The 16,476-nt window shown below is 35.6% G+C and overlaps 1 protein-coding gene across 1 annotated transcript in view; it reads left to right on the top strand.

The window, feature by feature from the left end:
- Positions 1-16,476, top strand: part of LOC134844119 (ATP-binding cassette sub-family B member 6-like) — a 79,544-nt gene that overhangs the window by 40,297 nt on the left and 22,771 nt on the right. The window contains 6 exon segments of the mRNA XM_063860618.1: positions 6,229-6,406; positions 7,772-8,091; positions 11,982-12,147; positions 12,150-12,186; positions 15,564-15,568; positions 15,571-15,749. Of these exon segments, the coding sequence (XP_063716688.1) occupies positions 6,229-6,406; positions 7,772-8,091; positions 11,982-12,147; positions 12,150-12,186; positions 15,564-15,568; positions 15,571-15,749 (885 nt within the window).

The following is a 16,476-nucleotide window of genomic DNA, read 5'->3' on the forward strand; positions in this document are numbered from 1 at the left end:
TGTTGTTTCTGGATTTGATTGTACTTGATTTATATTTCTTTGACGTTTAGGTGTACTACTTCTATGGCGATTATTAGAATTATTATAATGGTCATTATTCCTGTGTGGTGATTGGGAATAATTTCTATAACGATTATTATAATTTGAATGTCGATTTTGTGAATTATTTCGTGATCTGTTTTGGTAATTATTGTTTGGTCTGTTATAATTTGATCTATTATATGAGTTATTACTTGATCGATTGTTCGGGTAATTCTGGTTTCGGTTGTTTGAATAACTTCTATTCCGATTATTGGAGTAGTTTCTATTTCTATTGTATGATGAATTTCGTGATTGATTGTTTGGATAGTAATTATTTCTTGATTGGGAATTAGATCTAGAAACAAATCGTGTTGTATTTGAATTTGATCTGGAGTAGTTATTTCTACTATTTTGTCTATTGTAGTGATTTTGTGACGAATTTTGTGTATTTCTTCGTTCTGGCGATCTTCCTCTATAACTTGAGTTATGTGGTGATTGATTTCTCGTGTAGTTGGTATTGCTCGGTAGTGGTTTTCCTGAACTGTTGTTGCTGTATACATTTTTGTTTGGTAGATTTTGATCTTTCTTCATGTATTGATAGAATGATTTATTCGGTTCTTTATATTTTTGAGGTTTATTTTGATTGTCTTGCTGTTTTTGTCTACATTCAGAAATACTATGTCCGCATCGTCGGCAATAATTACACCATTTTTTGAAAGATGGTTTGCCTTTAAAGTTTGGGTGTTTTTCGTAAATATTGAGTATTTCAGTGATTTTTTCAACGAGGTCTGTATCTGATTCCTGTATATTGTTGATACTTGTGGTATTTGTTTCGATTCGGTTAACATATTGTAATTTCAGATTTTCTGTTTCTTCGAGTTTCATTGTGATTTCTGCTTGTTCTAGTTTGTCTACTAGTTTTCGAAAATCTAAATCGGGTTCTCGAATTGAAGAAGGATGGGATGCTCTCTTTTTTATTGCTATTTTTCTTAATTGCGGTGTTAAGGTCATCATTAGGATTTCTGTCATCTTTGTGTTTTTATAGTCATGTGTATTTAATGAATATGCTTTTCGAACTAGTGTTTCGATGCGTACTGCTAATTGCTTGATGGTTTCATTTGGTAATCTGCGAATTTCATTACATAAAACTCTTTGTTGTTGTTTGTTTCTTTCGGAGTCAAACATTTTTGAAAATTCTTGTGTAAACCTTTTCCAATTTGATTTTATTTCTAGAGGCAATACTGCAAACCATTTTTGGGCTGCGCCGTCTAAAGTTGTTTGTATCAACGCTGTGCGTCGATGTATCCAGTTTTGATGTAGTGGCGTATTAATTGGTTCAGGTCCTATATTTAAAATCAAATTTGCTGTTACTGCATTTAAATAGTCTTCTACAGAATATTCAGGGTCTGTTCCTGTGAATACCATTAAAGGTTTATTTGATGTTATTGATGATCCACCCATAAGGTATGGATTCATTGTCATTTGTAATGAATCTGCTGCATTTGACATTTGAGAAAAATTTGAAAGTTGATTTCTTGTTATTTCGTGTTGTTGAAGATAATATGGGAGTGGTATTTCATTTTGCATTTGTGTCGGTTGATACGAGTGTGTGATCATTGGGTTTTGTTGCTGAATTGGTTGACAATATTGTGTATTAATTGGGTTTTGTTGCTGAATTGGTTGTTGATTTTGTGTATCTATTGGTTGTGGAGAAAAAATTCTATGATTTGTATGTGGTTTCTGTACTCCTTGTCCACGATATTCTTGATTATATGGTGCAAATATATCTGGTTGTAAAAAATCATCATCTGAGGATAAGTAATCCATTTGATAAGATGTTTGTTTTTTATTTTTATTTTGTTGAAAAAATGGATAGTTTTCACTACGATCCTGTGAAGGATGTAAAGTTGTTTGAAAATTTACTGAATTAGTTTGTGCCATTGGGTTATCCCAGTTTCGAGATCTTGTGTAATTATTAAAATTTTTTCGTGGGGGATAATTTGTTTTTGATGGATGTGTGTAATTATAGTTATGTTCTGCAAAATTGTTTCTGGTGAACGTTTTACGTGTTTTTGACGGTATTGTCATGGGTCTGTATGTTTGATAATCCATGTGTGAATATTTTGGGTTAACCGAAGGTTTAACGGTTGATTGTAAAGTTACCTGTGTTTGTGAAGGGTTTGTATTTCTTTGTGTTGTTAAATTTGGACGTATCGGGTGAAATACTTTGTGGTGTAGTTGTTGTGTGTACGTTTTCTTCATTTATGAAGTGTGATGGTGTCTGGATATCTTGTTGGGTGAGATTTCTAGTTCCATTGAGGTTTTCATTGTGTATGACTATGGATTTTAAACTATTATTTTGCATGTCAGGTAAAAATGTATCATAGTTAAATGGTGTTGCATCAATGGTTAATGGTATTACTCTTACATAATCTCTTACATAAGATATCGTACTTATTGCTTGACTTGAGATTGATTGTGGGAAGTTTATGAATGCGGGAAGAGACCATTCGGGGTCCCAAACATAGTCTGACTGTTCTGTGATGGCAGTATCATCGTTTGAGTTTTGAGGTCTAAAATTTTTTCTTGCTTGTGAAATTAAATCTAGATTATGTGTGAAATAATCTATTATAAACCATGCCAAGATTTTTTGTAAGTCATGTTTTGTATGTTGTGAAACATCATCTTTAGTGAAATTTTCTTTAATTATATTTAGGAAACTAGAGAGTAGTGTGATTTCATGTCGTACTCTTATATGTTTAGATGTTTCTGTCGGTGAGACATTTGAGATTGGGATTTCGTTTTCTAATACCGAGATATAACTATATATTATTGCAAAAACTTCATTGGTGAATATGGAGTTTGCTCTTTGTGAGTTATGATATTGTATGCTTTTTATATATTCTGAGAATACTTTTGAGAATTCTAAATCAAGGTCGTCTGTTTGAATTACATATTTGCTGTGATTCTGGTTTGGTGAGCTGAATTGTATGGAGTAAATTCCGTATTGTTGTGTTAAGTTGCATATATCTTTCAAATAGTGATCGATAATTTGTCTTTTGATTTTTACATCTGGGAACTCTGTTTTACATGGACTGATTCCGGGTTCAAACAAATTTAAGAGTAAATTTTTGCAAAATATGTGCTGTCCTCTATCAGTGGTTGCATCTACGATAAAGGGGAAGATATCATCATCATCTGGACTTTCTTCACCTGGGGTGTGTGTTGAGCTCATTTTTTCGTTTGATGACTGTTAATATGTAATTATCGATGTGTCTAATTGGTTGATTCCAATTGTATAAATGTACTGGTTTGTGTTTATATTGTTTTTTTATTCTTCTTTTTCCTCTTTTTGATGAATTTGAAGTTGTTTCTGAGTCGGAAAAATATAATTGATCGTGAATGGGGCAATTTTTATCTATAGATTCTTTTAATTTATAAAGTTCGTCTAAACTGCTTGTTTCTGATTCTGAAAATGCGTTTCGGTTTTTTGAAAATCTTTTTCGTGTTATTTGTCTTTGTTTGGTTATTATTTTTCTTTTTAGTGTTTGTCGTTTTGTTCTAATGTATCCAACTGTTTGTGTATGAGGTGTGATTACAAGATCGTATTTTTTGTCATCTATTTCACAATTGTGTAAAACGATTGTTTGTTTATTTCCTAGGTTTTTAAATGACATAAGGTTTAGGATGACGGATGCAAAAGGTTGTTAAATTTTTTCTATTTTCTTAGACTGTTAGACCTTACGATTTTTTGGTTACCTAACCTGGGTCTATTTGTTCAGGGTTGGGGAGAAAAGTATATCGATTCCGAAGAATGATTTTATACTTTCTCGTGACTAGTATAAGCTAAGGTGTTAACTTACTTAATCTTACTTAAGGGTAGTGATTGTGTTCAGGGTTCGAGAATAGTAAATCGATCCACAAGGTTCAGGTATAATTAGAACGCGAGTATTCGTTAGATACTATTTTAAACTTACTAAGTCTAAGATTTAACCTGGGTCTGGTAAGAGGGGGGATCAAGTGAAGGATGAATAACCGAAGTTCTTCACTGTTTATCCTAATTTGAATGATTAGTTTTGTTCAAAAATTTCTGTTAGTCCTGGGTTTTTAGAAAGGGTTGGATAGTGAATCGACGTTTGAGGTCGTTAGACACTAGCTAAGTGGGTGGGGGAGAACAAAATTGTTCTTTTTGATCCAAGGATAGGCCTTGATGATCAAGTTTTAAATTTAATTAAATAGAAAATGATTTAAGATCCAAGGATGAGCCTTGATGATCTGATTTTAAATTTAAGTGAATTTAAGTTTAAAATGATTTAAATTTGTGTAGAGAAAAGATTTAGTGTTTTTATGATATTAGTGAGCTTATGAATGCTGTTATGTTTAGGTGATGAAGCTGGAACAACAGGATGATTTATGATTACTTAACCATTTATTGTCATGCTACTAATTTTTATTTTGATTTTTCAATAAATATTTTTCAAACATGTTTTGTATATTACTGCAGAATTTAGGAAAACGATCTGAGATCTTTTTATCAATCGTTATTGTATATTAATAATTTTGTTTAGCGCCTGAAATGATTTTGAAGATTGACTTCAAGATTTTATGTTTGCAAATGAAAATCTAAATTCATTGCTAGTAGTATTCTAAATACAAAAGTTTGTGTTGGCTTTTGCCGAACTATCATATAACTATATGGTAAGTTTCTACTTTGTCGTATGTCGTCTCTGGTTCGAGGTCTTCTTGCAATTCCGGGTAGTTCTCTTATCGTTCGGAATATTGGCTTTGATCTATTGAGTCGTAGAGACATTTCGATTAAATTATCGTCGTGTAACATTTTTAAAATATTTTGTCTAAATTCTAATCTATTTTTGGTTAATTCTAAGCTATTAAGGTCTTGTTCGAGACTTATGGTCGCACCAGATGAGTTAGGACCGAAGTGTATAACTCATAGAGTAATTTCGGATAGGGTACACCGTCTGCTCGTCACGCTATCTTATTTTCGGCCGGATAGATTCGTGCAACTTCTTAGTCTAATACCAATCCTAATCTTACTCTTATACTATCTAGTCTCAGGTTGTTTAACTAGTCTCTGCTAGGCTCAATAGATCTAGGGTATACTGGTTTATTGCGGCTGCTGAAGTCTTCTTGGAGAGTCAACTAATTTCTAAGTTAAATTCAAATCTCTCTGGTGCTGAAATTACAAGTAATTTCAGCACTTACAAATAAGTGGGTTGTTAGTTAGATGGATCATGATTGGTTAATATTAAATACTTTACAGTGGTAAAATATCTAATTTATCCAATCATAAAATGTAGTTTAGATCAGGTTCCAAATTACACAAATGACTTTGCTAAAATTTGGAAAAACGGAGTCAAAGTGTGTCTACAACTTAAAATTAGCCCTCACCGGGAGTTTTGTTGCAGAAATAGTAAAATCAGAAGCGTGATTTTTTTTGCAGAACTCGCCAAGATTTCGAGTAATGAATTGTTAGTTTTTTTTACAATAGTTATCAACTCAACACCCATGAGATTACTAGAATAAATATATTTTTTTTTGGAATTTTATCAGAGCTCAAAATCGTTAAGTCATTTGCGATGAGACACGATTTGGTTTGCTGCGTTGAAGTAGGCATATCAATTATATGAAAAGGGAAAATCAAACGTCCCAGAACAGAAACTTGCACAACGCCTAATGTTAAGAGTTTGATTTTAGTGTGGTTCTTTGGCGAATGAAAAAAATGACATCTTATCTTCATTTGCGATTGCATAAGTGTTGAGACAATATCTCTAAAACCATACCTTTCCAATTTTCTGTATAATCGTTGTGATTGATAGCATCAAAGGTTTTTTTTTCAATTCAGCAAAGCAAGCAAGTCCATGTTTGTTAAGTACTTAAGATTGTTTGACAAAAAACCACACGAGCACAAATATTCTTGCAGTTTTTCGAAAGCCGGATCACTAAACAGAAGAACTGAAAAAAAAATTCATGGTTTTGACGATTTTCAATTTTATAACCAAGTAAAGTACAAAACAATAATAAAAAACTTTAGCTAACATAATTTATTTATTAGCTATTTATTGATCAAAATTAGTTTACGATTATTTTCGAGTCTACAATTTTACGATTCAGTTTGCTTACGATTTTACGATTCAGTATTGAATAAAATGTAGAGACAGTAATCTTTGAAACATTTTTTTATTTCAGGCTGTGGATTCGCTGATCAACTTCGAGACGGTTAAGTACCACGGAATGGAGCAGTTCGAAGTTGACAGGTATAGAATGTCCATGAATGCATACCAGAAGGTCCGGTGGAAGATGTTCGCGTCTCTTCAGCTGCTCAACCTAATCCAGATCATCATCCTAAACTGCAGCCTCTTAGCAGGTCGCTTTACTTTTTTTCCATGACGAGACGACCCAGTATCAGAATTGAAGCTCATTAAATTTCATTCAGCTCATTAAGCTCATTAAATAAAAAAAACTGAAAATTTTGTCGACCTTTTTTGAAAAGCAGGAAGCAGGCCAAAAAGCGTTTTTAGCGGGGGGGTTCAAGGATTTTCGTTGAAAAGCCGGCCAAAAAAGGCGTTTTTAGGCACTTTTTGGGAAAACTTTGACCCCCCTCAAATTTAGTATAAATTGGCGCCGAAGGCGCCTTTAGAATGTTTTTAGGATTTTTAGGGTCCATCGCCAAACATGGATATCTCAAAATGGTGCAAAACGGGACTCATTGGGTCGGCAGGGGATCGAATTCCTGAAAGGAGGGGTGTCCGCCACCCCCCCCCCCTAAATCTGCCACTGAGTTCACAAAAGGATGTATAAAGCGCCTCGGGTTCTAAAAAAAGACCAAACGATTTCGGATTGTTTTGAGACATCAATAACATAAGAACGACTCAATCTAACGCTTACGCAATGTATAGGAAAAAACACATAGCGGGCGTTAAGTATCCCAAAGTGACCAAGTTAGATTTTTTAAATCCCCATAAATTTACTAAAACTGATCACAGGTACAGGTGATTTTTTTTACGTTTGCGTTGCGAGAGCTCAGGTCAAATGTTTGAGAGCTCGGGACAAATCGACAAATGTATTATAATTAACAAATAATGATCCACCCACAAAACTGTATATTCAAAGAAAACCTCGCAAAACCATGTTCGACAGATCCTGACAAACAAATGACCAATTAAGATAGAACTGCTCTATGAATTATCCCCTATGGAGTTATTCCAACCTTTTTAAGGATTATTGAAATCGGCGCGTGCTCTTTAAACCCTTTTATTTACTCTGATTTGTTTTTATTATTACGATCATTTGAAAAATGTGGAGGATCTTTGTCTTTTTTTGTTTTTTCTTTTGGTTTTCCTCACAAAAACAGGGACAAAAAAAATAAGCATCGAAGTGGGTCGAGTTAAATATCTTATTAATTTATCGAGAAAAAACAGGTTTGGAGTTTTTTGGTTTGTAAAGGCTTACAATAGCTTATTTATAGCCTTTAAGCCGTGAAAACGTAGTTTTTTGTCGATTAAATTTATTTCGCGAATCAAAAACTTTTTAGTGCCATTAATTTTTAATTTGTTTTTTTATTAGAGCTTTTTTGTCTTCTTTTTTTAAAAATGTTTTTTCAAGCAATCTATTTGGCTATGACAGTCGACTATGCTTAATTTCTTTTTTTTCTCGTTCAAATCTGTTTATCACACCACACAGAAAAAAAACGACAAAATTAGAAATATTAATTGTTCTTATGTGATTTTAGGTGGATTCCTATGCGCGTATTATGTGGTCCATGAGCAGCAAAATGTGGGCAGTTTTGTGCTCTACACGAGCTATGTGATCCAGGTGTATGGACCTCTGAGTGACCTTGGATTGAACTACAGACAAATCCAACAGACGTTCATTGACCTCGAGAACCTGCTTGACCTATTCCGAGTGGAGGTGGAGGTCAAGGACACCAAAGGGGCAATGGCCTTGAACATCAGCAATGGCGGGGGAGTAGGAGGAGGCGAGATAGTGTTTGATCGAGTGTGCTTCCACTACCGACCGGACAGACCTCTTTTGAAAGACATATCATTCAAGGCTAGTCCTCTCTTTTTTTTATCAAACATGGGACCATGTGAAAAATCACCCCGTAATTTAATTCAGGAGGGAGATTGTTCACTTGACTGAAAATAATTTTTTTCAGCCAATCAGATTTGAGTATAGTACATGCATGCCTTACGGCTTGAGTTTGCCGTTTAGCTTTAGGGGTGAGATTGGGTGGGAGTGCGGTCTGTAATTAGACAACCGCGTATTCATACTCGTCAGTAATCAGACAAATATGATATTAACCAATCAGAAACAGTACAAGAAAGAAATTAATAAATAATAAATAATTATTTCGTTAGCTTGCTTTCTCATCTTGATTCTGATTGGTTAATATAGTATTTGTCTGCTTACTGACGAGTATGAATATGCGGTTGTCTAAATACTGCTACGTAACCGATTGGGTGATATGTTACAATAGGTGATAACTTTCAGTATAGTGCATGTATAAAATTTGAGAACTAAATGCATAAAATAGTGATCTCATTTTCAATCAAATGTACTTCTACTAAGATAGTTCTTTTATATACATTACTGTGCCAGATCAAATGCAATTCAAAATGTGAAAGTGTACACTTCGTTTGCCGAAAATTTGGCTTTTGAAACAAATTATAAATATTGTGCGAAGCATAACAAAATACGATCTAGCTATTCAAATCGAACCTACCATCTAATGTAAAATATGAACGGAGATTGTTCACTTGGTGTCAGTAGCGTGCCGAGAGGGGATGCGAGGGGGTTATGCAACCGCATCTCCCCTTAATTCTGATTGCCAAAAATCTTTAAAGGGCCCCTTTTGGTATAACTTTACGTTTGGCTCATCAACCTCAAAAAATTTCTAAAGGCGCCTCGGGCGCCAAAATAACTATTTTTGAGGGGTAGGCGCGCGCCGAAAAAACTCGATTTTTTGGTCAACATATTCATAAAGGTCCGTCCTACAAACGCTTTTTTTTGGCCAGTTTTTAAAAAAATATTGGTACTAATTTACTCCCGTGACAAAACTAGATTAGATCATTGGTCTCGCCTCTTTTCTAAAAGACAAGCCAGCAAGGGCTTTGAACCTACGTCTTAGGGTTAGTAACCTGATTCATTTCCGCTTTACAAACTAGGCCCGTTTCGTTAGCAATATAGAGAAACAAAAACGCTTACAGTTAGAATTAGCCACACACTATAACTCGGTTTTTATTAAGGAGCACAGCATTTTTGAGGAACCAAACAAGTAAGCTAGTGCCAAAGCATTTGACTGGGGCGCAGAAAATTTTCGGCAAAATAGGGTACTCATAGTGTTTTTGGAGAGCTCGGAAAATCAAATTGCTCAGCCTTAAAAAAGAGATTGTTCACTTGGTCTATTTTGGGGGAAGAGTGTTCACATGGGCCCCAACATAAACCCCCTTCTACACAGTGTAAAATAAAACAGAAATATTTTACTACAGAATAGGACGGATATTATTAACGAAGGAGGTAGTAAACATACGAATGACCAAAACAAAGCAGTTCACTTAATTAAGCCTCAACTGGTTGTTCTCTCCAACTATTTTTACCGTTTTCTCTACAAAATATTCATAAGCACGAGCCCATATGAGTTTTTAATTGTCGTTTGATTCGCATTTCGGCTATATTAACTAGTTAATTCAGCGCTCGGCATATCAGTATAGCCTTTCCAAGCAAAATCAATCCAATTGATTTTTTTAAAATTTCCATTTTCATTTTTCATCATTTAAAGAGGTATAAGCGAACCGACCCAGTAGCGTGCCGAGGGGGGGAGGGGACGACCACCCACCCCCTCAATTCTGTTGCCAAGTTTTTCCAAAGGGTCTCTTGTTTGGTATAACTTTATGTCATCCGTTTTTCGTCAATATTTTCTAAAGGTGGCTTTGGCGCCAACATGACTAATTTTGAGGGTGGAGCGCGCGCCAAAAAATGCAATGTTTTGCTCAATGTTTTCCAAAAGTGCCTACAAACGCCTTTTTAGGCCTATTTTTTTGAAAAGTTTGTTTGCGACGCTGAAAATTTTTTACAAAAAAGGGTCCTTATAATATTTTAGAAGAGCCCGAAAAATCAAATTGATCGACCCAAAAAAAGGTCGGCGAAGTTTTCAAAAAAATTTAGAAAAACCTTAGAGAAATTTCAAGCCAGTTCTACGAAAAGAGTAAACCTTCTTTTCGGGAAGAGTCTAATTACACGCGTTGAAGGCTTTTGCAAAAGGTGCAACAGTGGTGAGTTAGCTTAGCTTGCATCTCTCAGTCGCAAAAAAGCAGCTCGATGCCCATCCTGATTTGTGCTCGTTACAGTTTGTTACGCCTTTTTGGTCCAATTTTCAAAGAAAGTGAAAGTTATATATTCTTGGGGTGGTTTTTGTTTTATGCAGATCAATTTTTAAAAAACTGACAGCTCAAATTCCCAAGGCATGGCTACTCGAACAGGTTATTCCACTAAGCGAACTACTTATGCGTGGTAAATTATTGGCATTCATACTCGTTCTTAATTGAATTGAGGCATGCTAATTGTTCTTATCATTTCTATATATTATCAGCCTAAAATTCTCACCCGGGTTGACCTTCATAGACCGAAAATGCTAATCATAAAATTCCATAAAGTATGTTTATGAAAAATACTAATCAGACAATTTTCTTACGTTTGCTAAAATGGTACCGTCGAAAATTCAAAAAAAAATTTCTTGTTTTTTTGTGCGTGTAACGTCATAAACAGAACTAAAAACTTTTGACGAAAAAAGCTAGTTATGCAGTTTCCATATATCATGAAGTTTCGAATTTGAACCTTTTTTTAACCGCAAAACGATTTTTTCTACTCAAGCAAACATTTTTCAAGATTTTTTTTCAAGCAAGACTTAATTTTTCGTGAGCACAACGTTGTCCAGGATACAAAAAAGTTAGGAATTTTTTCTATTTCTCTGGAAAACAATTTTCAAAAACGCTCAAAACGCTTATAGTTATGTATGCCGTGCTCATCTTATAATTATTTTGTCAAAAATCAAAAAACTTGATTCTTTCAGTGCATGATTTGTCTAAGACAACTCTAAGGCAATTCAGGTTGTTTCCAATGCATTGTAAATGCAAGACAGTTTAAACTTTGGTCACTCTATTTTTGAGTAAGTATGACTAGCATTTTTCCATAAACCAAAAAGTTTGATTTCTTTATAGTTTAATTTCTCAAATTTTTTGGAATGTGGTCTTAACTGAACACAAAAAAAACACAAACCATGGTTGGTGTTTTTGTGTTCGGTTAGGACAACATCCCAAAAATTTCGAGAAAATAAACTTTGAAGAAATCAAATTTTTTGGTTTATGGAAAAATGCTTGTCATACAATTTTCATTTAGTAAAATCACTAAACTTAAACTTTTCATGCAATTTTCTGCACCGATGGAATTGCATGGAATTTGTATGACTAGCATTTTTCTATATTTGAAAATTGTATGACTAGCATTTTTGGTCCTCCCGGGTATTTTGTCAATATTTTCAAAAACTAATCGAGACCTTTTAATGGGCAGTCGGAACACTCAAGGCTTTGCCCTGATACAAGCAGTCTTGTTTTAATTATATACCGTAATCAGAAACAAAATCCTTTAGTTTTTAGCGCAGATGGAATGAACAGAAAATTTTTGTTCATTTTACGTTGATTTTTCGGCAAACACGATACATAGATGAAATTCCCTCAAATGGCTATGTCATAATTTTAACGGGTTCTAACCAAATGAAAGTTGAAAAAACTTGTTTATGTGAACACGAAAAGCCAATAAAACTGGTTTAAGCGCTGTTGTTGAATATTCGATAACTCCTTTAACAACTCACAAGTTGATTTGTGAATTACAAAACTGCAACTTACTCGTTGAAATACTGATAAATGTCTACTTTATGAAAACAGGTGTCATCTGGCCAGACAGTGGCGGTAGTGGGCCCGTCTGGGTCTGGGAAGAGCACTTTGATCCGGCTGTTATTCCGCTTCTACGACATACAAGGGGGGAGCATCTCCATAGACGGGCAGGACATCTCAACTGTCTCTCAACAGAGTCTCCGCAAGATCATCGGAGTCGTCCCCAGGACACCGTGCTTTTTAGTGAGACCATCCGGTGAGTATCCCTACTGGGATAATTCGAACTGCGGTAACGAAATCATTCCCAGAATCACAAAACTGCGCCAGATTTCTCGCTCGCGCAGAGTCGCCATTTCGCTTTTTTGGCGGTTACGAAATCATTCCCAGAATCACAAAACTGCGCCAGATTTCTCGTTCGCGCAGAGTCGCCATTTCGCTTTTTTTGGCGGTTACGAAATCATTCCCAGAATCACAAAACTGCGCCAGATTTCTCGCTCGCGCAGAGTCGCGATTTTGCTTTTTTGGCGGTTACGAAATCATTCCCAGAATCACAAAACTGCGCCAGATTTCTCGCTCGCGCAGAGTCGCCATTTCGCTTTTTTGGCGGTTACGAAATCATTCCCAGAATCACAACTCTGCGCCAGATTTCTCGCTCGCGCAGAGTCGCCATTTCGCTTTTTTTGGCGGTTACGAAATCATTCCCAGAATCACAAAACTGCACCAGATTTCTCGCTCGCGCAGAGTCGCCATTTCGCTTTTTTTGGCGGTTACGAAATCATTCCCAGAATCACAAAACTGCGCCAGGTTTCTCGCTCGCGCAGAGTCGCCATTTCGCTTTTTTTGGCGGTTACGAAATCATTCCCAGAATCACAAAACTGCGCCAGATTTCTCGCTCGCGCAGAGTCGCCATTTCGCTTTTTTTGGCGGTTACGAAATCATTCCCAGAATCACAAAACTGCGCCAGATTTCTCGCTCGCGCAGAGTCGCCATTTCGTTTTTTTGGCGGTTACTAAATCATTCCCAGAATCACAAAACTGCGCCAGATTTCTCGCTCGCGCAGAGTCGCCATTTCGCTTTTTTTGGTTGCGCAAATTGTGATTTATCTATTTTGGGTCGCGCAAAATCGCATCGAAGTTTTTATGTGATGTTTTATATTTAGGTTGCACAAAATTGCGCCGAAAAATCTCGCGACGTAGCGAGTCATCTACCTCGGGTTGCGCGAAGTCTCCCCGAACTTTCTCGTTTGCGCAAAAGTAATGAAGACATAAATCGATTCCAATTTTATCTAATGGTATTTAATAAGAAACAAATAATAAGCAAAGTTTTTGATTACTAACAATAGATAGATTGGTAGGACGCTACTAGACCTGGAGGTCAGCTTTCAAATGCCTAAAGCAGAGAAAACTAGCGTAATGCGCGCATAACATGATTTGTAGCTGCTTTTTGAAAGCTCTAACTTTCAGATCGAGTAACAGAAATTGAGAGAAAAACATCATTAAAAAACAAAAAAAAACTATATATAACCTTAACCTTAGATTCCTAAACCTTACAGAAATCTGGTAACGCCCTTTTACCCAAGAAGGAATCTTCTAAAAAAGTGGGATTGAAAATATTGATTTGATTTTTGATTATTAACTTGAAGAATTCTGTTCTACTTGAGAAAAGTGTTGAAACTAGTTTAAACATTTAACTTATTTTGATTTTAGGAAACCTCTTATAATTTTGGTTTTTATTCGATGTCACTTTTTGCTTTGTGATGCATTTAAAATGCAGATTACTTATCGCAGTATCACTTATTGTTGATACAATAACTTTTTATTTTACATTTTTTTCAAATGGTTTTTGTTGATAGTGTTAGATTTTCGTTTGCAAAAAATTTGGTTCGTATAACAATTAAAAGTTTTACTCGTGCTTCCTCTATTAAAACTGTTCATTTTTCGGACAAAACTTTGTCCAGATCTTTTTTTAAACTTCAGTTTCAATTGGCATGATTAATGTTATGTCTGATTTCGCGTACGCCTGCATTCCATATTGCAACACCGGTTGAACTTAAATTAAAAACTTGGACCAAATTAGGAAATTTCAAGTATTTGTGCATTTGTAGGATACTCAGCAAAATTGCAGGAATTTGTATCTTATTTGTTTGATTTGAAAATTCAATTTTGAGTCTGTATCAACTCCGAAGTAGCCTAAAAACTTGATTTTCTGCCATTTTCTTGTTATTCAATGAAATACAATCTTTGATTTTTACCAAGTTCTTGTTTTCATCAAATTTGGTTGACTTAATTTTAGTCTAAGTTTGCTTTGGCTTACGAAGTCTTGATGTACCTATGTTAATTGCAGGCGTTTGTGTTGCTAGTTTTGATGACTGTATTGTCCGCAAAAGAAGTAAGTCACTTTTGCTATTGTTTTTGTTCACAGACAAATCATTTACAATAGTAGGAAAAGCAATGGAACTAGAATTTAGCCTTGCGAAACTCCACTTCATGCATTAATAAGAGGAGATTGTTTAGTTTCAGGTTTCTTTTTACTGCGTACGATCTGATACGTAGAATTTTAAAAATTTGTTTACAGGTCCTCAGAAGCCCATGTCATGGAGGTTTTGAAGTAAAACTGAATGATTAACCGCATCAAACGCTTTTTTCCAATCTAAAAGAATGCATTGTGTAACTTTTTCAGGATGACTTTTTATTTCAACTTTCAATTCTTCCTTGAGCGATACAATTGCATCTACTGTGCCTCGTTTCTCCCGAAAGTCAATTTCTCGGTTTTGCAAAATTGCCACCATTCTTTTTGCGTCGCCTAAATTAAATTCACCGCGATTTATCTTCTTTGGGTTACGACGATCATCACTTAAATCGACTATCTCGGCTCGGTAAGGAATAGGTTGATACTACCAACAATTAATACTCGCTGCTTTTTCTTGCAGACAAGTTTTCAAAATTCTAGTCCAATTCCTCCAAATATTTTACGCTTGGTCGAACATTCTCATGCATGGAAGGGATAGCGTTTTTTTTGGGAAAGCGCATCGTTTCGCCTATTGTTAAGTTAATCTTAGCAGAATACACAGAAGGGGCCTCCTGCTCTGAGGATTGCCCCCTAGGTCAATATTTACATAACAATAAACAGTGGGTCCTTGCCAATTTTGAGGAAATTTTCATCGAATTTTCCTTAATCGTAGGTGACTCCCGTACATAAAGAAGGACCTCTCTTGAGACGCTCAACGCAATACTGTCATCCAGGGGTGGATATAGGATTTTCTCGGGGGGGGGGGTTCAAAACAAAATTTAGAAAATTTAATCGAAAGGTTTTTTAAATCGATCAAGTTTATTTTGCAAGCTCTCACAATTCTTATAATGACCCTATTTTGACCAAATTTTCTGCGCCGCAGGTAATTTTTTGAATTTTCTGCGGGCTCCCCCTATAAATTAGTATGCATTAGCGCCAAAGGCACCTAAAAACACTTTTAGGGTCGCTCACCCAAAAATGTTCTAAAATAGTACCAAAATAGGGACTTTTTTGTCGGCAGGAGGTCGAATCTTTGGGGAAGGGGGCGTCTAACCCAATCAATGACAATCGCCCCACCTCCCCCCCCCCAACAAAAAACAATGGCAGATTCATTGAACCCTTTAGATATAACATCGCTACGGAAAAATTGACGCTACTGACGAGGAGATCAAGAAGGCGGCCACGAGAGCAGACATCCACGAGAAAATCCTGTCATTCCCGGACGGGTACGAGAACCGAGTGGGGGAGAGGGGACTGAAGCTGAGTGGGGGAGAGAAGCAGCGGGTGGCCATTGCCAGGACTGTCCTCAAGGTATAGTGTGTGTGTGTGTAGCACCGCTTGAACCACTTTATACTGTTTATCGTCTGTGTCTCTTTTTTGTATAGGTGTATTTCTATGTGTATGCATGCGTTCATGTGTGTATGTAATCCCCAAGTTTTCCCATTTAAATCTCTTCGATGTAAAAAAAACTCCGAAACAATTTTCTTGGCTTTCAATATTGCAAGAAATGGGTTATTGGAACCTGATCTAAACTATATTTTATGATTGGATAAATTAAATGTTTTACCAATGTAAAGTATTTAATATTAACCAATCATGATCCATCTAACTAACAACCCACTTATTTGTAAGTGCTGAAGTTACTTGTAATTTCAGCACCAGAGAGATTTGAATTTAACTTAGAAATTAGTCGGACTCTCCCGAGCACTTCAGCAGCCGCAATAAACCAGTATACCCTAGATCTATTGAGCCTAGCAGAGACTAGTTAAACAACCTGAGACTAGATAGTATAAGAGTAAGATTAGGATCGGTATTAGACTAAGAAGTTGCACGAATCTATCCGGCCGAAAATAAGATAGCGTGACGAGCAGACGGTGTACCCTATCCGAAATTACTCTATGAGTTACACTCCAGTCCTAACTCATCTGGTGCGACCATAAGTCTCGAACAAGACCTTATTAGATTAGAATTAACCAAAATTAGATTAGAAATTAGACAAAAACATTTACAAAATGTTATACGACAATAATTTAATTGA

Source organism: Symsagittifera roscoffensis, chromosome 4, assembly GCF_963678635.1.
Source record: "Symsagittifera roscoffensis chromosome 4, txSymRosc1.1, whole genome shotgun sequence".
Taxonomy (NCBI): Eukaryota; Metazoa; Xenacoelomorpha; order Acoela; family Convolutidae; genus Symsagittifera; species Symsagittifera roscoffensis.